This window comes from Schistocerca nitens, chromosome 4, assembly GCF_023898315.1.
Source record: "Schistocerca nitens isolate TAMUIC-IGC-003100 chromosome 4, iqSchNite1.1, whole genome shotgun sequence".
Lineage (NCBI taxonomy): Eukaryota > Metazoa > Arthropoda > Insecta > Orthoptera > Acrididae > Schistocerca > Schistocerca nitens.
Window position 1 is genome coordinate 408,911,122 of NC_064617.1, and position 23,288 is coordinate 408,934,409.

A 23,288-nucleotide genomic window follows, 5' to 3' on the forward strand; every position below is an offset into this window, starting at 1 on the left:
GTAATACCAATAAAAAAAATTTGGTTTTGTGAATAAAACTGTCTAGATAATTAATAATTTTCTTTTTTTAATTTATTATGCCATTTTGGCTACTACCAACATCAGATATCAGAAACTTAGAACTTGCAAAAAAAAGGTTCGGCTCAGTATTAAAGACCTATGCCTAATCAGCGTGTTGATGAAAATTCTAATTTAATGTGAACTCAAGTGGGAATCCCTGGAGGGAATACAATGCTCTTTCTCAGAAAGAGTCTACTGCCAGCATTGTGCACGTCACATAAGCAGCATGAAGATAAAAGAAATTAGAGCTCATAAAGAGGGATATAGACAGTAGAGCTTTGAGGCAAGTAGTTTCCTCATTAGGGCTGCACTCGCTGCCATTGGCAGGGAGAGACTCCATGTCCAGTTTGGTAGCTGTTTGTGTAAACTGTCTGCCGTGCTGCCGAGGAAGCAAGATTTTGGTATCTGGCAATGGCAGTAGCGGAAGCAGCATAATAAATGAAGCCCAACCAATGGAAAATCCAGGATGGAATGTAACAATGGTATAATAAAGAAATTTATGAAGTGATCTATATGATTTTGTTCATTTCATGTGCTCATACAGGAAATTTATTTCCTCTATAAACTACCAATTTTTTGCTTTATCTAGTGTTCATTAACTCATAGCAAATCCTCCAAACTTTCCTTTGTACTTGACCTGCTTTGGGCAATGTCAAATATTACTGAGCAAAGCAAACTGGGGACCTGACAAGAATGGCAGCTCCATTATTTTTATGCTTGACAAACTGGGAGACAGAGGGGGGTATTAATAAAGTACACCATCCCCCCTCCCCTTAGTCTTACAAATGGAACACCGTCACACACTACATGTCTATGTGCCAATGCCCTGCGTAACACAACCATTAACACTTTGAAGGCCAGCCAGTTAGAAAAATAATGGGCCTAGGAAAGAGGCCATTTATGACTTTTTTAAAGCGTTACTGGAACATACATCAATTATGCATCTTCAAGAGTAATTTAGAGTAAAAAAGGGCCAAGCTTCAAGATTTATTTTTCACGTTTCCTTTAGTTCTTTGATAAATTATAAATTTTAAAATAATGATGACAGGAAGTATAATTACCTGCTCAAGAAATATGAGAGGTGAGTTTTTGAGAAATTTCTTCCTCTTGAGCTTCCAAAATTTCTTGCTCACTCAATAAATGTGATGTACTTACAGAAGAATTACAGCAAACTGCGAAATCTTATGAGTATGCACGACATTACATCAACATGATCATACCGGCTCAGCCATTTCTGATAGCAGCTCTTATGTTTACTAATGTTTCTTTCGAAATAATTCTAGAAATTGACAGTAGAAGGCAGCACCAGTCAATGGGTAGGTTGAGAGAGAGCTGTATATTGTTGTCTTATGAAATGACTCCACTTTTTGAGCGATAGGTGGCTCGTACATCAAGACAATTGTGGACCAACCTGTACTTAGGCAGGGTCTTTTCAACACAAAGTTGCTGCGTAAGCTATGCTCAGGGTTGGTCTCCATGGTGTTAAATACTGACCAGCACTTTTCTTTGACAACACTTCTCATAAACTACCACTTCAACAACATTTTTTCAAACTGCAATGTGAATGAACCTACTGTTCGACCGAATAAGCCATTGGCCCATTTACTTCAGATGCTTCAATTTTTTCTATAGACCTTATGTTGTATGTCTAGTTTGAAACTCTGTCCTCACATTTCTATAAGACGACTCGTTTGTCCCAACATCTTTTAAAACCGTACCCAAAAGACAGAACAATGTCATGGAGTTCCCTTGCTAGCCTTGAATTCCAGGTGTGAGAGACAAAAACTTTGCACTTCTCACAAAATTGCAATTTTTTGTTGTTGTTGTTGTTCATAATGATGAAGAGATTACTACCTAAAAGCAAATTTAACAATACTGTTTATGAGACCTCTATTGTGTGTACTTCCCATCTTCTTTGCAATAGATATACAAGTCTCTCTCTGTTCAGTGTTCTACCTATCCTCCTGTAATTTGTATACCACTGACTTACTGAACATCTTTTCTGGTCAACACGGTCATTCTTTTCTCTGTTCATAATCAATAAATTTAATGATCTAATGAGCTAGCAGTCATGGCTGTCCACAAAGCCACTTTCTGCAATGACTTTGCTTGCTTTCACTGTGAGGTAACAACACATGCTATTTTTAATTTTAATGTGGTTGTACCACATTAATTCACACTATGGCCATGACTACAATTTGCTTTGTTGCGTAATACACATCTCGGTTTAACAATAAAACAAAAATGGCATTCAAAATATTTGCACTTCTGCAGCAGTTTTCTTAAAATTTGTTACTAACAACATTGTAACTGTTTTGTGTCATTTCTTTAATTATTTTTTCTTTCATCTTCTCTCATCTATCATGAACTCTCTCCTTTTCATTTCCTGTTGTAACTGAACTAAAACTTCCAGTATGTGTTCTGCTGATTAGAAAGTGAGTCCATCTGATGAAAGGATTTATGTCACAAATTGTTCATACGATTTCTTTTTGAATGATGATATTACATGTATTAAATTGTAATTTCAAACACATTCTACACTAGGTCTTCATCTTATGTTTATGGGTTATAAATAATTTTTGGTATGGTGTTTCTCAAATGCTCAAATCCTATTAATTCAACTTAAAATTTACATGATATTTCCAAACCTAAGCAATGTTTGGACTGTTTACTTCTACTCTGCATTCCAGCAAGTTGTTCACTGAACAATTTAGTTCCACTATTTTACACACCACATGTCATTTTTTATCATTAATTTGATAATCATGTACTAGAATGGCAAACACTTTTAATGTGTTAGGAAGTATCAACATGATTGCCAGAAGTACTGCCAACTGCCATATTAAATCTTTTTGTCAGTGTTGTAAAAGTGCCCTCAAGTGTAACAAACTTCTCCACTTCCCCTCCTCTGGATATAGTAGTTCATGAAAATAAATGACGTATCAACACTTTACATTATCTATTGTGTGAAATTTCAGTAATGTGCAAATATCAGAATATATGGTTGGTGTCCAATGTGGAGTCAGCAAGCTATTAATTCCTTTATGTCATGAAGTTGACACAGGAAGATGATTAATGATTTTGAAAGTGGTCCAAGTACAACTCAATGCCTTTAGTGGTTACACATGGCATTTAGCCATTCTTTTTCTCAAACAGTCACTGTCTTTCACTGGTTCAAAAAGAAACAATTTGCTTGCAGTTAAAAAGTCATTCTGATGCTGAGGAACAAGAGAAAAAAAAAGTTTCTTGGATACGATCCCTTTTGAACTTAGCAAACTTGACGTACTCTTAGAATCGTACTGTCACACATCGCTTTATATTTTGCATAAGAGTCTTCATGTTAACATGAAAGGATGAAGGTTATACAGCTTGTTTATGTCAAAACAATTACATATGGATTGCTAGCTCAGATGGAAGGGACGAAAATGGTCACGATGATTTTTCACCATTTAAGGCTACCCTGGCATTCAAAATTCATGGCAACCACATGAAAATTAAATCTTGATGACAGGATGGAGATTTCAGCTCTTTTACCCCCACATAAAGGAAGCATCTGAGACACTGTGCTACTTCACCTGATAGATTAGTGATTTACACAGCTATTAGATTCTCAACTGCTCAACCATTACTGAAGGCTCAAATTAAAAGAAAAGATTAGACAAATTTCGGCCATTTGTCTGCAAGTAATTTTTGCAATATGTACTTAAGCAGTGCAATGCTGTAACAGCCAAATAAAAACAGAATATGGAATACAATGTTAGGTTATTACTTCAGCTCACAACTTTGTAAGCTGAACATAGTACATACAGCTGATCTGCAGGGGGGGTGGGGGGGGGGGGCACCACACACAAAAACTACAGATGTAAATAAATACAACTAGGGGTAAGTAATTAATGTTTCTGTGTTTAATCTGTTCTGTAACAAATGATTTCAAATGTAATTTCCACCTCACCTATGCACAAAGTTATGCCAAGATTGATGCTTGCCCATCTCGGTTCAGCGTTCCCACAGTCACAGCATCGGTCATTTCCCGGAATTTTCAGTAACTGCTCCCACATCCTGAAATGAAACATATTTCATGGTCTCAATTTTTTCTCATTAATTTGATAATCATATACTAGAATGGCAAACACTTTTAATGTGTTAGAAAGTATCAACGTAACAATACAAAGGCTTTTTTTAAGTGCATTATGGTTTGCTTCAAATATAAATTTTGAAACTTTCTACAAATTAATTTCCTTCGCTTGCTTTTCCTTTTGTTTCTTCTTTTAGGTCATTTCTGTATTCAAAATGGCAAATATAAGTCCCATTAACACTGTTTGCCGCTTCATTTCTACCAAGCAATGAACAAACCATTTCCTATATAATTTGCAGAGTATTTACCCCTACAATGTATGCTGTGTATCAAAATTTTCAATATGTAATCCACATTCAAACAGCTCAGTATACTGTCAGAGGTGTGCTCATGTGGAGAGTAGCATATCCTGTCACCTACAATTAGAGTAACTCTAGAAAACTATTGTCTATATCCCTCTTCAAGAGCCCTAATTTCTTTTATCTTTGTGCTGCTTATGTGAAATTTACAATGGTGGATTTAGAATCTTTCTGCAGTCACGTTTATATGTTGGTTCTCTAAATTTTTTCAACAGTGTTCCACGAAAAAAACATCTTATTCCCTACAGGGATTCATGCATCAGTTCACACAGCACCTCGATAATACTAATGTGCAGATAGTAGTACTCAAGAATGGGCTGCACTAGTATTCTACATGGTGGATGAAAAGAGGTTTTTAGAACATTTTTACTACACACTTTTTTTACAAATGCACATTACTGCATTTGCATGAATGATCTGTTCACTTTATCAGTACTTTGTATGGTGTCCTTGATTATGAAGACATTCATCAAATAATCTGTCAAAATGCTCTCTGTGCACTGCTGTCTCTTCAAAGGTGACTGAGTTCTGTTCTTCCTGAACTTGTGCAATAAGCAGGCCAACACTGTATGGACAAGGATCTTTGAAGACTGCATCCTGTAGTATACAGTGTTTAGGTCTGGACTGCTACCAGGATTTCCTCAACACGGATCTATGGAATGAAAAACTAATCTAATCTAAAGGCCAGTCATCTGAAACAACAGGAGGCATTCTCTTCAGAAGTGCTGTTGCTTGTTTGGCTGTGTGAGCTGTTGTCCCATCTAGCATAAAAACAGCACTGTCTGGATTTGGGAAAAGACTTTTCTTGGACTGCCTTAGCACAGACAGGAACAATACTTGGCTTATAATAACTAGCACTGACAGTCCTTTTTGCATAAACCACATGCAGTTCAGTTTTTCCATAGCCACAGATGCCGCCAGTGACCATATCTTCAATCCTTGCTTTGGTTTGTGGAAATTTTCTCTAGTTAATTTACAAATTGGACATTGCGTAAAGCTCTACTGGACACTCATGTAAAGAAAGAAAGAAAGAGAGAGAGAGAGAGAGAGAGAGAGAGAGGAGCCTTTTCCTCTTTCCTCCAGGGTTAGCATCGCAGGAGCCATCACATAATATTCTTTCACAAGATGCCAGACAATCAACAACATTTTTTTCTGACAGCATAGGTTCTGTATGCTGGACACAAGTTTTCTAGGATTGTCCACAAATAAACGTTTTTACTATTGTCCTCCTAATGATACTTGATTTTTAAAGTGTTTCATGCGAGTTTTGTTGCTGCCTAATTCTGTTGCTGTCCCTAGCACCTAGCATTTGAGCAATTTTGATTTTGGATATTTTATTGGAATGGAGGGCTTGAATCTGGGAATGACTATGTTCATGTTTTGGGCCAATTTTTCAATGACACGATTATTTAATAAGGAGAACACAAACAGCAGTATGTAGACAAAGTCAAAAATTAATTTAACTAACAAGGGGAGGCCGCCAATTGTGAAATTCAGATTCGATTCATACTGCGCATAATAAAAGCTCATGGCCAGAGGTGTAATGTGGCAAAGCACCAAGATGCAGTTCTCAGCCGTTGTCGAGAAAATCGACAGTTAAAAGAAACCGTTGCGGTGAAATACTCTCTATGATTAATAACTTTCTACAGCGTTGTGGTGCAGCGGTAAGCACTCGGGTTCGTTATCCGAAGGTCACCGGATAAAATCTCGCACCACGCAACTTTTTTTTTAGTATTTGTTTTTGTAAACAAACACAAACATACACACAAAATTCAGGGTTTTGCAACAAACTGTTGCCTCATCAGGAAAGAGGGAAGGAGAGGGAAAGACGAAAGGATGTGGGTTTTAAGGGAGAGGGTAAGGAGTCATTCCAATCCCGGGAGCGGAAAGACTTACCTTAGGGGGAAAAAAGGACGGGTATACACTCACACACACACACATATCCATCCACACATATACAGACACAAGCAGACATATTTAAAGACAAAGAGTTTGTGTGTCTGTCGACCTGCCAGCACTTTCATTTGGTAAGTCACATCATCTTCTTTGTTTTTAGATATATTTTTCCTACGTGGAATGTTTCACTCTAAGATATATATATATATATATATATATATATATATATATATATATATATATATATATATATATATATATAATTCCCGGCAATTAGTTGCAACAATTATGCATATAATAAGTTGTTGAAAGTCGTTTGTCGTGGAAAAACTGGCGACTTCGAACATCATGTTTTCCGTAAACAAAGTTGTATTTCACAAATGTTATTAATTGTCTTCATAATGTTAACCACGTATAGTTAACGGAAGGCGTAGAAACTATATTCCGAAATGAATACGTATAGTGTAAGTCAAACGTTCGAATTAGAATAGAGACCCCACGAACACAAATTTGCTGTGGCAGGTATGAAATATAAACTCCGTTACTCGCTCGTTACACTTGAAGAACAGACGTTGAATGGGCCGAAACGAGCCACCGCATAACTAGCGTAGTTGCCTGCTAAGTTCGAAAGAAGGTAGATGCGGTCCCTAGCGCAACTTATAACATCGTCGAAAATCAGTGCGGATGGGAGAGCTTTGGTACACCCTGTTAAACAAACCGAAAAATGGAGGCGATACAATTGGAGAGCGATCCATCCTTCACCAACATGCATAAGCGATTCATTAATAGTATATATGATGTGACTTACCAAACGAAAGTGCTGGAAGGTCGATAGACACACAAACAAACACAAACATACACACAAAATTCAAGCTTTCGCAACAAACTGTTGCTTCATCAGGAAAGAGGGAAGGAGAGGGAAAGACGAAAGGATGTGGGTTTTAAGGGAGAGGGTAAGGAGTCATTCCAATCCCGGGAGCGGAAAGACTTACCTTAGGGGGAAAAAAGGACAGGTATACACTTGCACACACACACACACATATCCATCCACACATATACAGACACAAGCAGACATATTAAATAAAGACCTAGGCTGTAGGGAAGGGACCGTTTGATGTGGAATGGGTGGCAGCTGTCATAATGGAGGTACTGTTGCTTGTTGGTGGGTTTGATGTGGATGGACGTGTGAAGCTGGCCATTGGAAAGGTGGAGGTCAACGTCAAGGAAAGTGGCATGGGATTTAGAGTAGGACCAGGTGAATATGATGGAACCAGACTCTCATCTTCGTGGTAAACGAATCTGCTCCAGTCCGGAATCCCTGAACCATTACACCAACAACCTGAAAACAGCTTTCGCATCCCGCAACTACCCTCCCGACTTGGTACAGAAGCAAATAACCAGAGCCACTTCCTCATCTCCTCAAACCCAGAACCTCCCATAGAAGAACCCCAAAAGTGCCCCACTTGTGACATGATACTTTCCGGGACTGGATCAGACTCTGAATGTGGCTCTCCAGCAGGGATACGACTTCCTCAAATCCTGCCCTGAAATGAGATCCATCCTTCATGAAATCCTCCCCACTCCACCAAGAGTGTCTTTCCGCCGTCCACCTAACCTTCGTAACCTCTTAGTTCATCCCTATGAAATCCCCAAACCACCTTCCCTACCCTCTGGCTCCTACCCTTGTAACCGCCCCCAGTGTAAAACCTGTCCCATGCACCCTCCCACCACCACCTACTCCAGTCCTGTAACCCGGAAGGTGTACACGATCAAAGGCAGAGCCACGTGTGAAAGCACCCATGTGATTTACCAACTGACCTGCCTACACTGTGAAGCTTTCTATGTGGGAATGACCAGCAACAAACTGTCCATTCGCAGGAACGGACACAGGCAGAGAGTGTTTGTTGGTAATGAGGATCACCCTGTGGCTAAACATGCCTTGGTGCACGGCCAGCACATCTTGGCACAGTGTTACACCGTCCGGGTTATCTGGATACTTCCCACTAACACCAACCTGTCAGAACTCCAGAGATGGGAACTTGCCCTTCAGTATATCCTCTCTTCTCGTTATCCGCCAGGCCTCAATCTCCGCTAATTTCAATTTGCCACCGCTCATACCTCACCTGTCTTTCAACAACATCTTTGCCTCTACTTCCGCCTCGACTGACATCTCTGCCCAAACTCTTTGCCTTTACAAATGTCTGCTTGTGTCTGTGTATGTGCAGATGGATATGTGTGTGTGTGCGCGCGACTGTATACCTGTCCGGTAAGTCTTCCCACTCCCGGTATTGGAATGACTCCTTATCCTCTTCCTTAAAACCCACATCCTTTCATCTTTCCCTCTCCTTCCCTCTTTCCTGATGAAGCAACAGTTTGTTGTGAAAGCTTGAATTTCGTATAATATATATATATATATATAGAGAGAGAGAGAGAGAGAGAGAGAGAGGGAAACATTCCACGTGGGAAAAATATATCTAAAAACAAAGATGATGTGAGTTACCGAACGAAAGCGCTGGCAGGTCGATAGACACACAAACACACACACAAAATTCAAGCTTTCGCAACAAACTGTTGCCTCATCAGGAAAGAGGGGAAGGAGAGGGAAAGACGAAAGGATGTGGGTTTTAAGGGAGAGGATAAGGAGTCATTCCAATCTCGGGAGCGGAAAGACTTACCTTAGGGGGAAAAAAGGACAGGTAGACACACACACACACACACACACACACACACACACACACACACACACACACACACACACATCCATCCACACACACACACACACACACATCCATCCACACACACACACACATCCATCCACACATATACAGACACAAGCAGACATATATATATATTACAAAAAACTAATTATAAAAAAAAATTGCATGGCGCGAGATTCGATCTGGCGACCTTTGGATTACGAACCCGAGCGCTTACCGCTGCGCCACGACGCTGGAGAAAATTATTAATAGTAGAGAGTATTTCACCGCAACGGTTTCTTTTAACTGTCGATTTTCTCGACAACGACTGAGAACTGCATCTGGGTGCTTTGCCACATTACACATCTGCCCATGAGCTTTTATTATGCGCAGTATGAATCGAATCTGAATTTCACAATTGGCGGCCTCCCCTTGTAAGTAAATGTGTAAGTCCATTACATCGGAGAAAACTGAACTTTTACAAGTATTTTTTTTTATCTCCATAAGTAAAATTTAGAGATAAAACACAAGTATACATAAAAAAATCACTGAATGAAAGATTTTAATTAACTTATAAAAAAAATAGATGTGTGTTAAATTTATGAAAAAGATCTGCTTTGTAGAAGTGCATCACCATAATAACACTCACTAGCAGCAGACAAACGACTGTGGGAATGTGTTCACTATGATTCATCAAGTAATTGAGATTAACATGAAGCCAGCACAATCTGTTGGTGTGAAGTGGTACTATCTCCACAGAGCATCAAACCTCAGTGGTCTTGTAAATGAAAATGGTAGAAACTTTCTGTCCACCCTGTAGATGTGGTCCCCTTGACAGATGAACCATATCTTAAGAGTTTCGTTCCATTTGTCTTGTTAGAATTCATTACAGCTAGTACAACTAATTTGGGACCATATAACATATTTTACAGTGTAATGATATATACCATGTAAAACACTACACACACATTGGCTTATCAATGTTATAGGTTTTACCATGATCCTCTGTTTTTATTTTGCCTCAATTATTCTTTGTACTGACAAATTGTTATTTCTTGAGAGTTAGTAAATATCAGTTTATCCTCACCTATGCACCTCGTTTTTGGCACTTGTCCTCTATGTGTGATATATTGGGCCATTGTTAGGTTTCTTGTAGTGTGGCTGTGAAAACTTGTCATTTAGCACTAAAGACAAAAGGAAAACTTCATTCATACTTCATTTCATGTTCCCAAGATTTAAATTTTGAGATTCAGCACAATATATGCCACTTAGTGCAATTGTAATACGTATGGTATAAATTAAATTTTTACTGTTGTGGAAACAGCTCTTTGTACCACTGCTTATGTATGACACCAATTCATAAATATTACGATAAATCATCATGACTTTTATATAACAATCAGTACAAAAGAAAGATATACTGAAGAATTATATCAATAGTACTTTAAGTTCCTTATATTTTTTTACTCTTTGACTGATAGTATTTCCCATGCAGTCACATACATGACACTTCTAAGAATAAGCATGGATAATTACAATTTATAACTACAGATTTCTGGGTTTACCTTCTTGATCCATCTAGTTAATGTGACTTTTTAATAGTGCATTAATGCCCACCCAGAAGAAAACAGCTGATATTATGCTACAGATATTGCATTATGATGTGGTAATGGTGGCTAAGCAGGGATAGCTAGAGGACAAATGTAAGGATGTAGAGGCTTGTCTCACTAGGGGTAAGATAGATACTGCCTACAGGAAAATTAAAGAGACCTTTGGAGAGAAGAGAACCACTTGTATGAATATCAAGAGCTCAGATGGCAACCCAGTTCTAAGCAAAGAAGGGAAGGCAGAAAGGTGGAAGGAGTATATGGAGGGTTTATACAAGGGCGATGTACTTGAGGACAATATTATGGAAATGGAAGAGGATGTAGATGAAGATGAAATGGGAGATAAGATACTGCGTGAAGAGTTTGACAGAGCACTGAAAGACCTGAGTCGAAACAAGGCCCTGGGAATAGACAACATTCCATTAGAACTACTGATGGCCTTGGGAGAGCCAGTCATGACAAAACTCTACCATCTGGTGAGCAAGATGTACGAGACAGGCGAAATACCCACAGACTTCAAGAAGAATATAATAATTCCAATCCCAAAGAAAGCAGGTGTTGACAGATGTGAAAATTATACCGAACTATCAGTTTAATAAGTCACAGCTGCAAAATACTAACGCGAATTCTTTACAGACGAATGAAAAAACTGGTAGAAGCGGATCTCGGGGAAGATCAGTTTGGATTCCGTAGAAATGTTGGAACACGTGAGGCAATACTAACCTTACGACTTATCTTAGAAGAAAGATTAAGAAAAGGCAAACCTACGTTTCTAGCATTTGTAGACTTAGAGAAAGCTTTTGACAACGTTAACTGGAATACTCTCTTTCAAATTCTGAAGGTGGCAGGGGTCAAATACAGGGAGCGAAAGGCTATTTACAATTTGTACAGAAACCAGATGGCAGTTATAAGAGTCGAGGGGCAAGAAAGGGAAGCAGTGGTTGGGAAAGGAGTGAGACAGGGTTGTAGCCTCTCCCCGATGTTATTCAATCTGTATATTGAGCAAGCAGTAAAGGAAACAAAAGAAAAATTCGGAGTAGGTATGAAAATTCATGGAGAAGAAGTAAAAACTTTGAGGTTCGCCGATGACATTGTAATTCTGTCAGAGACAGCAAAGGACTTGGAAGAGCAGTTGAACGGAATGGACAGTGTCTTGAAAGGAGGATATAAGATGAACATCAACAAAAGCAAAACGAGGATAATGGAATGTAGTCAAATTAAATCGGGTGATGCTGAGGGGATTAGATTAGGAAACAAGACACTTAAAGTAGTAAAGGAGTTTTGCTATTTAGGGAGTAAAATAACTGATGATGGTCGATGTAGAGAGGATATAAAATGTAGACTGGCAATCGCAAGGAAATCGTTTCTGAAGAAGAGAAATTTGTTAACATCGAGTATAGATTTAAGTGTCAGGAAGTCGTTTCTGAAAGTATTTGTATGGAGTGTAGCCATGTATGGAAGTGAAACATGGACGATAACCAGTTTGGACAAGAAGAGAATAGAAGCTTTCGAAATGTGGTGGTACAGAAGAATGCTGAAGATAAGGTGGGTAGATCACGTAACTAATGAGGAGGTATTGAATAGAATAGGGGAGAAGAGGAGTTTGTGGCACAACTTGACTAGAAGAAGGGATCGGTTGGTAGGACACGTTTTGAGGCATCAAGGGATCACAAATGTAGCATTGGAGGGCAGCGTGGAGGGTAAAAATCATAGAGGGAGACCAAGAGATGAATACACTAAGCAGATTCAGAAGGATGTAGGTTGCAGTAGGTACTGGAAGATGAAGAAGCTTGCACAGGATAGAGTAGCATGGAGAGCTGCATCAAACCAGTCTCAGGACTGAAGACCACAACAATAACAACAAAAACAACAACAACAATGGTGGGCCTGTCACCTTTGGCTTACACTAACCCTACAGAATGATATTGTGCTTAATGATTCACATATAGGCAGATTGAAGAAAAGCTTTTCTTTTCAATTTAGAGAGCACGCTTCGTCAAAGTGAACACTGCACTATGAAGTTGCAAGAGCGGCAGTTATTCTGACTTTTGTTAGACTTTAAATAGCCTGCACTCCCTTCACTTACTGAAATTACTCAACAATAATATCAATTCAGACTTGCAATAATTCTTGTCAGCTGAATGAGTGACCTGAATCAATAATCCAATCCCAAAATTTGTCACTTTATAATGTAGCATGTCATTCCATAAAGGTCTGACACGAAATTGTTGACCTCCAGTTAACTTCTGGAGAAATGTCTGTTGTTGGTTTGCTATGCCACATTAAGTTGTTGTCTCTTTAGTACGGTTACACAATGTGTGGGAAATATACTGAAGAGATAAGGACTCAACATAGTACACCGAAACAACACAATACAGGACAGACTTTCTGTCCACAATGGACTACAATGTCTTCCTTGGAGAAACTAAGATACGAGAAATTAAAACAACAAAGCACATCTTGCATGGTGAGGCCAAAATGGTTTATAAGGCCATGCAGCCCACACATTTGCTACCTCATTTGCTTCAGTTCTTAAACAACCTGTTCAGGAAACTGAGGCTACTGCACAAATAGGGGTTGCCAGTGTCAGCTCTAATACCTGCTTTTGTCAATGCACTTGTGCTGCTGCAGTGATTTTGAAGCCCATACCTTGCCCCAGAACATCAGAAAATGCTGGGGTTGCTGACATTGCAGAGCTCCCTGCCCCTCCAAAGGTTCAGTCCGGCCCACCATCCAGTACTGACCCTACCACTGCCACAGTGGTGGCTCCAAAGCCTCCCCAGACCAAAATATCAAAGTTGAAGCGCCAGTTGTTGACGAGACAGGAAGTTAGCAGTCTGACAATGTCAATCTCCCCCTCCCCCTGCCCCTTCCCCCACCCCTTCCCCCCTCCTCCTATCCCTCCCCCCTCACCCTCATGATATTTATCTTCAGAGCTGATGGTCTTTGATGTCGGACTGAGGCACTGATTTTGCTCCACGAGTGAGCCTCTACCTTTGTGATCTCTCCATCCTGGTGGGAAGACAGGGTGAGAATGCTACCCCATGATAAATGGCTCCCATACTACAGTGGAACAGTGGGTTCAGGACACTTGGAGGAACTGAAATTACTAATACAAAAATGCCTTCTGTGCTTGTGTTTGCAGAAAACACATTTCACAGCTTAAGCCTGTCTACTACAGGGCTATATCCTCAATCACAAGAATGACCTGCTGGGGAAAGAACCAATGGAGGGGTTACTGTGCTCTGCTCACCCCTCGCTGCTGATCTGCAAGCAGTTGCAGCGGCTATTCATGTGTATCAGGCGATCACTGTTTGCCTACTATATTTACCTCTGCAAGGCCCAACAGACTGAGACTCTCAAGAACAACTCCCCTGATCATTTATCCTCCTGGGAGACTTCAGTACCCATTATATGTTACGGGTCTTGACCTCCACTTGCTCTCGGGGTCAGGTTTTGCAGCGCCTTGTGACATCTCACAAGCTGTGCATCCTCAACATAGGCACTCCCACTCATTTTTGTGCTGCTGCTGCTGGATCATCCTCAGCTATCTACCTCTCTTTCAGCTCTACAACCCTCGTGGATTCTGTTCGGTGGGAAGTCACTGATGATCTTCATTCTGGTGACCTCTTCCCACTGTGGATTCCCTTTCTAAATGGAGCACTCCCTGAAAAGACACAGCCACAATGGATGAGCAACGTAGCCAACAGGACGCTGTTCAGCCAGCTGTCTGTGTTTGAATATCGCAACAGTATTCGGGAGTGGGTGGACCACATCACACGAATGATCCACCGTGCCTCTGACTTCTTCATTTCAAAGTCCTCAGGTCACCTTTGGAGGCAACTTGTCCCTTGGTGGACTGATGGAGTGCTGTTCAGTAACCTGGGGCAGGCATGTGGTTCTTTGAGAGTTTTAAGTGCTGCCCAATGACAGAAAACCTTGCAGCCTTTAGAGTCATGAAAGCCAGAGCAAGAGGAGGACATGGCAAGTGTTCCTGGGTCCTGCAGCCACTTCATTTGTTCTACAAAACTATTAGAAGCCATCAGGATGATTTCCAGTAAATACTGTTGATTACCAATAGTAGCAGTGCTGAAACAGGGGAGTCTCCAAACAATATCCAGAAACATTTCTCAGACATAGGAAGAGCATTTTGCAGTGACTGCTGCTAATGTCAGCCAGGATCCAGCATTCTGCCACTTCCATGTGTCTGTGGAGAGGGGCAAGTTTGACTTCAGATACAATAATTATGAGTCTTGCAACTGACCTTTCTTCAATGAGGAGTTGGTTTCAGCACTGTCTGGGATTTGTAGTACTGCAGCCTGTGACAACCAAATACAGTACAGTGGGCTTTGACATTCGCCAGCAGTGTCAAAATGAATCCTCTTCAAATGTTTCAATTTGATATGGTACACAGGCCAATTTCCCACCTCGTGGAGAGGTCATTTTGATTCCTCTCCTCAAACCAGGGAAGGGTTGAACATGTCCCAGTATTTATCGTAGTGTTGCCTGAATAAACTTGGGGGAAAGACCCAGCAATGAATGATTAATCATCATCTAGTCTGGGTGTTAGAAGCCAGGCAACTCCTTAGCCACTCTGTGTGAATTCAGATTTCGATCCACCGTCGACAAGTTTACACTGCTACAAGCGGTGATTCAGCAGGCTTTCCTGTGTAATCATTACTGTATTGGTGTACTGTTTGATGTCAATAAATTCTACAACAATATTTGAAGACACAGTATTCTATGGCACCTCCAACAATGGGGCTTCTATGGCCACCTCCCACATCTTCATACGGTCGCTCCTGTTTAAGTGCTTTCCGAGGTCCCAAGTTCGTGACATGCTGTCAGATTGTTTTGAAGAAGAGAATGGTGTTTCTCAGGACACTGTTGTAACATGTACCCTCTTTGACATAGCCATAAACAGTATGATGTGTACAGCATGATTGATGAAGAGGTGTTCCAAAGCTGGATGAACAATGGTACAGTATGCCGGTGAATTGGGAGCAGCGATGAACCTTCATGCTTGACACACCATGAGGAGTTATTTGTTTTCAGTTTTCTGCAAAGAAGTGAATGTGTGTCCATTTTAATCATTTGTGATTTATTTTTAATTTACCTGAATTGTGTATGTGGGGCACCATTCTCCCTTTCCTACGTCTCTGTGAGGTTTCTGGGCCTCATTCTTGGCTCAAAACTGTTGTGGTTACCACACCTAAAGGGCCTGAAGGCAAGGACCTAGAAGGCACTGAATATCCTCAAATGTATTAGCCATAGTTCTTGAGAGCTGGACAGAGCACAGTTGCTCCAGTTTTATAGAGCCTTCGTGCATTCGCAGCTGGACTATGGGTGCAGTGTATGGGTCAGCCAGGCCTAGTTAGTTAGATTTGATTGACACCACACACCCTGAAGGGATCAGGCTGGCTACGGGCACCTACAGAACCAGCCCCATACCAACTCTGAGCTGAGGCTGGTGAACTGCCACTTACCATCTGGCAGCAACTCAACGTGTGTCAAACGTGAAGGTTCATCACTGCTCCAAGTTCACCAGCATACCATACCATTGCTCACCCAGCGTTTGAACACCTCTTCACCAATGTCTATGGGCAACAAGGATGTGTGGAATCTGTACAGTGTGAACTAGGATCACTTGGCTTGGAACACTGGACTCACATTCAGGAGGACAACGGTTCAATCCCACATCTGGCCATCCCGATTTAAGTTTTCCGTGATTTCTGTAAATTGCTTCAGACAAATGCTGGGATGGTTCCTTTGAAAGGGCACAGCCGACTTCCTTCCCCATTCTTTCCCAATCCAATGTCATACTTGAAGGGGGGGGGGAAAGGGGGGGGGGGAGAGAGAGAGAACCTGAGAGGAATTACTTGTTAGGCACACACTGTTTCACAGTTTTGTTTTCACCTATACATATTTCAGCACTTTTTGTGCTATCTTCAGTGGTTTTTTTTTTTTTTTCTCCTGAATTGCAAGTGTTTACGTCTTGTTTACTTTATATGCTCTTTTGGCACAAAACTAATTTGAAAAGGAATCATTATTAGGAGTCAAATATTTTACTTTAGTTTGTATACAATGCAGTGTTCAGGCATACATTACTGAGTTGTGGCATGTATGTCGTTCGTTTATGATATGTCTAAAGATCTTTTTTGATAGTAAATGTGGAATTGTAGTGGATATATACATTTGTTTACACACATTGCATGAAACTATTAGTTGTGTATGCTGATAGCTTTTTACTGCACAATCTACAGTGTTATCATCTGCAAACAGTGAAACATTTATTTATTGTTCTTTTTTTCTGTTCTTTTCTGACTGGGAAACACTATATATCAGGTTATTAAGCACGTTTCGTATAGTTTACAATGCTTCGGTGTTTTTCCCTTGTTTGTGTAGAGTTAACATGCGTATTTCCTTTGCTTTTGTCATTGCAAATGCTTTTTCATGTTGAGTTAACATGATTATTTTGTTTGCTGTTGTTGTAACATAACAATTTTGTGTGGTTTGTTAGCTAAGTACAGAATTTGTGCCACCATTTCATATGATGTTATGGTTGTGTGGTATTTACCGAGTGAGGTGGAGCAGTGGCTAGCACACTGGACTCGCATTCGGGAGGATGACGGTTCAATCCCGCATCCGGCCATCCTGATTTAGGTATTCCGTGATTTCCCTAAATCGCTCCAGGCAAATGCCAGGATGGTTCCTTTGAAAGGACATGGCCAAGTTCCTTCCCTAATCCGATGAGACCAATGACCTCGCTGTCTAGTTTCCTCCTCGAAACAACCCTACCCTATTCCTTTGTTTCTTGGTGCGTGCATTTGGGATGTTATGGATAGGCAGGTAGAGCGAATGGTGTGGAGTATAGGGAAGAGAATTTAATTTCAGAAGGTGTCCATATGCAGTCATGGAGTGGAGATTATTTATATAGTTGTTCTGTTGTGGCAGAGAGAATTTTATTGCACTATGATATGTATTTGTGTAGTATTTTCTTTCCCTGGGCTATTGATTTTTGGATGTGACAATTTTCGTCTGTTAATTTTTGGACAGGTTGTTGCTAGTTTTGAGTATTTTTAAATCAGTTTCTATGTTCATTGAGTGGTGACTCTGTGCTATTAGGCGATCAGCTAAAGTTGAATGGGAGCTATTACTTTACAGTGCTCCGAGATTTTCTGTATACCTGCTTCTAAAATTCATGCATGTTTGACACATGTATACTGATGGACAGCAATTGCAAGTTAATTGATACTAACCAGACTGGCTGTATTTGTCAGTGTAGATGGTATATCCAGTGTAGATGGTATACTCCAGACAGAGTGATACCCAGAGCAATTTACAAACTTCACAGGAGATGAACAACCGACTTCTTCTTGGGCAAATTTACCACATTTGCCACTAGCGGTTTTTCCCTCGGGTCCTAGAGTGGAATTTAAAAAAGTGCACTGGGATGGGGACATAGGGTCATATGTTTAAGCGAAGAAAACCTGCCTTGAAGTGCTCTGGGACTTTTGTGTTATTAAAAGTGAGGATGAACGAGTTGGGTTTGCCCAGATCGCATTCCACCCTTTCATGGTATCCTGCATGTCAGTGTCTACTTGGGCCCACTCAACTTTCAGTTCTTCTTTGGGAATGTCCACCAGATCCCTGCACGTGACACCTTTACTGTAGTTGCAAATGGTGTCCAGCTTAATGTCAATGGGATATTCCTTTCACTTTCTGCATGTTTTTGTTTGTTAGAAAGTAAGTTTTGACTACCAGTGTGCCATTGCACAATCGCTTGACAGATTTTAATGTACCTGCAATCCCCTCTAAACCCTTTTGAATGTAGATTTTCTCAAATCTTCTCTCTCTTCCTTTAACTATAAAAAAAGACATTCTGACCTGCAGCATGCATTCTGTTACTAAATACTGACCTACTCTTATAAAGTGAATGGTTTATCAAACAAGGCCCCTTGAGCAATTCGGTGTAAATACCTGCCAGTGTCCCACCCATTCTGCTGGAAGGAGGAGGAGGAGGAGGAGGAGAAAATTTAGAGGGGTCCATCTCAGTTCCACAAGCAGCTAGGGAAAGAATGGTCCACCCAGACAGAGCCCTGTGTGGCTTGGTAAGCAAAACTCTAGTGTAGCAGTTTCCGCAGATGTTGCTCACTAACAACTGTTCTACCTCAACAGCCATGTATCTCATTAGCATGTAGCATACCTTGCAATTGAGGTTTGATTTTTAATAGAGGTTTTTACCATTCTCACAATCCAGGTGGTTAAGCCAAGATCTCTGTTCTCTGTGACACACAACATTCCACCACTGTGCCATACAATCATTGCCGAAGCATGTCCAGAGCTTAAGGTGAAAGAGGACTGGTTGAACTTGCCAGTCCCCAGCTCAGGAACCCTGGGTTGTCAAACCTGTGCCCAGACAACATGCTGAGCCCCTGAGGGCATCAGCTGGTGCTGCTGAGAAAGAATGAGGAAAAAAGGTCTTGGTGTTCAGCCTACATTACGAAGATGACATCAGTTAATACGAAACAGATAAGAGATTTTGAACTTCAGCATTCATCTACATGACCTGCAAAAAGTCTGGCATGTGATGGTGGCAAGTGGTTACCAATAATGACTATGATCGCCATTTGTTAGAAATTCTCTCCTCAGTTTTTTGATATGAAGAAGACAGTTTTCCATATTCCTGACTTATCTTCTACAAAAGATCTTCCTACTCTTTCCTTTATCCTACCAACTGGTATCAACTACGTCTGCGTTTAGTGTCTACTATTCCACATCCAGAACATGTTTCTTACATTCCCCTTCCAATATATTATTAATTTGTTTAGTTTATGTTGCATTTTGAAACCTTTACATTTCCACATGAAAACTCCATATTAGATTAAGGTTTTGTCACATAAATTTCTTCACAAAAATAAAGCTCAAAAGTATGGATTAGAATCAAGTGTACGAAGAACCTTGCTCAACATAAGAATTAGTACTGTCATTCAAATTTAGTTTAAGGTTACTTTATTCTGAAACATTTCTGATAACCAAGAATAAAAGAAAAAACTGACAGCTGTTTGCATTTATACAGAACAAACCTGGCTTTACGATTTTTGTCAGGGGAAGGTCGTTCTGTGCTGTCTCCAGGTCGTGCACCTCCTGAATTACCACTTGGTGAATGGCAATCCTTTGTGTCTGATCCTGCATTGTTGTTGTCCATACCATTACCATCCTGATTCAGACTTTGTTGCAATGCTGCTCCAATGCCTTGCTGCATAGCTGAAATCCAGCACTGAAGCATTTCCTCTGAATCTGCCTGCAGCATGTGACTCCTGTCCACATGCATCATTTAATAACTACACTATAGCACCAGTTTGTAATTAGCTGCAATATGCTCAAAACTTATTGTAACTTTATGGAGAACATTTATTTACACATTTTTTTCCCCTGGCAGAAAGGGCCATCAGGCTCTTTACATTTAACTGATTAGTCTTAAAGAGTTAATATTACTATATACATACATAACAACAACAACAACAGAAAAATTGCACTGATTTCCAAATAAACCACTATTACAAATTCAAATGATAAACGAAATAGAACAAGCAAAGTAACAGAACACTGCAAGTCATATCTTCACTATAAAACAATTTCTCTGTGAACGTACAAAAATTGTCTGCATTATTTGGCCTCTTTGTCATGTCACTTATCTCATCAGTAGGGAAGTTTTAAAGCCTCCATCCACATCCCACACTCAGTTAACTTGATAATCATTCAACTTGGATGATGAGTAGTCAATTGGTCAGAGTTACATAAATTTTGTGCATGTTCTCACAGTCCTGGAAACCAGGTGGTTATCACCTTCTCTGCAGAAACCCTACATATTATTAGTTTTCTACTCTTCCTTCTGATGTATGACAGAGCTAGAACTTTTTTCCTTGAAGTGTTATTTCTTTACTCATGTAACAGCGTGAATGTAACTCATCATCTGGAGATTTTTGTAACATCATGGCTCCAAAGCCTTCTTGGATTGCATTTGTATTTAGTCCAACTTAAAATTTTTGACTATAGATTTTTGAAACTGGATCCTGTACTTCACATTTTATTCTTCAGCAAGTAAACCATGTTTTTTTGTACTGTAGAGTAACTTGTGATAAATTCCCTAAAATATCCTGTTAGTCCCAGGAATTTTTTTTTAACTGCTGCAATAGATTTCTGTTCTAGAAAGATTTGAATGACTCTTCTTGTCAGAAGAATGTGCAATTCGTCCTCACTGCATATCACTTACAAGAAACTCAACTGTTCTCCTAAAAAACAAATTAATTTAAAGCCATATTAAAATTGGATTCTATAATCCCTGGATTTTGTTAACAGTTTCTTTCTGTAGTGTGACAATCTTTAACAATAGTCTTCATGCTGACAATGATTACTATTGTCTTTGTTAGGACATAATTAATTACTAAATCTTCAGTATGTTCTTCATTTTATCACTAGCAAAGCTTTCAACACCTAATTGTGGATTGCCTGCTAAATGGATAGGCATGAGATGAGCTTCCAATTTTGGAATGATCTTCCACTCCTACCTTCCTAACAGTAATTTTGCCTTTATTTATTGAAACCTTCAGTGTGGTCTAGGAGATTGCTCCTAAGTACACTGCCTGAATTCATAGTGTCTCTAAAAACTAAATAAATATCTGTTTTAATTTTGACATAACCAGTCTCCACAGTATTTGCAGAATACCCCTTTGAATGTAAAATTATTCAACACCCTGCCCAGAAACGTCTCTTGCCTTCAATCTCAAAGCATTTATTGTCTCGTAAACAGCTTGTCATAATACTTTAACCTGACTACCAGTCAGTGAGCACCTTCACCTCTCAGCTAGATATTCAGGCAATTTTAAATTTGCAGCTGTTAATGCTCTTTTCAACAGCATCTATACATTGCCTTTTCATTTTTCTCCGTGCATTCAGGCGAGGCACAGACAAACTTGCTGCAACTGAACCATCTCTTACCCTTGCTCTTGCGAAACACATAACCTGTGGGCACTTGCACTGCAGTTGAAAGATTTTCTGTATGGGAAGCTGAACTTGTGGCGTTTGTTTTACTGGAGTGTGTATTTAGCATCTTTGTATTAGAGTTTATAAAATATCCACTGCTGTGACATTTGTCACTTCTTTTAAGCAAAGACTTCACAGCATGTTAATAATGTCTCATTTTTCATTAAATCCTTTCATGTTTGCTACACCAAGTAACAGAAGCTGGATTTATTTTCAGTTTGTGGTTATCCATGACGAAAGACAAAATTTTTAACTTCGTTCTTTTTTTTCAGAATGTGCTACAACTATTCCGTTATTAGCAAAGTGAATACAATGTACTTGGGCACCATTAATTTTGATCCCTTTGGAGCTGTTCTTCATTGTATGTTTGAACTTTCCACAAGGAAATTAAATAAATAAATAAATAAAGGGAGAGAGAGAAAGAGAGAGAGAGAGAGAGAGAGAGAGAGAGAGAGAGATCATAGCCTCTTTTGTAGTGTCATTGGCATCTATTTCATTATTTTAGTTTTTGCATAGAATGAGAATTAGTCTTATCTCTCCAGTACATACCAGTTTTATTTAGTTTTTCACGAAAAGCCTTCTCTAGGACAATGATCATGCCATATAGTTTCCTGTTGATCTCAAATCTTCTTTCTAAGATAATTTGTTGTGCACTTATAGCTTCCCTGGTTCTTTTTCCTTTCTAAATACAAATTGATCTTCTCTTAAATATTGATTAACTTTAGCCTTTAGTATTTCCTTAACTAAACTGAGTAGATTTTTTTAAGTATGGCTTAGTAGTAACCACAAGATTCTACAATTTCAAAAATCACTGGCATATTCTTTCTTAGGCATGGTGAATGTGTTACGGTCTCTCAGTAGACACACAAATTTGTCCAGGTGTTCTTTCACCTTATCTGAAGTATTTTGCAATAATTCAATAGGGAAGTTATTGCTTTGTTACTGTTTAAGTTGTTTAAAACACAGCTGAATTCTGAGTTGGTCACTGGTGGTTTTATGCTTTCGTTTTTCACTTTTTCCATTGTGCTTATCTACACTGGAACCATGAAACAGCTGCAGTACACAATTACTCTTACCATAATTTAATGCTTCATGCCAAAAGATACAAATATTTGTAATACCTCTCTGAAATTTTCAGAATGTGCCTGTGGCACTAATTTTTAAATAGTGACGACACAAAAATATTTTCACCACATTTGTTTTCTCACAGTCTTCCATGATAACTCAAGATATAACAAACAACATATCAATTTCATATCCAATAAAACCAATGCTCCTCTACATTACACGTTGAAAAATTTACAAAATTTCAACTGCAAGTTATTTGTTAAATTATTTTTTTGAATTTAAACCAACACTACAGTTCATAATTTGTTGACTAAACTCCTTCACTCTAAAGCAAGTAAACTACTTTTCTATTTGTATACATACTTGGAAGGCGAAAGAACTTCAAAACAAAATCGCCTATCTCCTTCATGTACTGGCTTTACCGAACAAAGCCTTAAGTCCTCTTCCATGATTGTAACATTATCTTCTCCTGGAAAAAAAA

General features: G+C 39.5%; 1 protein-coding gene across 4 annotated transcripts in view; it reads right to left on the reverse strand.

The window, feature by feature from the left end:
* LOC126251844 (arf-GAP with coiled-coil, ANK repeat and PH domain-containing protein 2) overlaps positions 1–23,288 on the reverse strand; it is a 148,231-nt gene that overhangs the window by 59,748 nt on the left and 65,195 nt on the right. For all 4 annotated transcript variants that reach the window (XM_049952516.1, XM_049952517.1, XM_049952519.1 and 1 more), the window contains 3 exons: positions 23,171–23,276; positions 19,780–20,013; positions 4,013–4,119 (listed from right to left, as the gene is read on the reverse strand). In XM_049952516.1, coding sequence (XP_049808473.1) covers positions 4,013–4,119; positions 19,780–20,013; positions 23,171–23,276 — 447 coding nt within the window. The remainder of the gene's footprint in view (positions 1–4,012; positions 4,120–19,779; positions 20,014–23,170; positions 23,277–23,288) is intronic.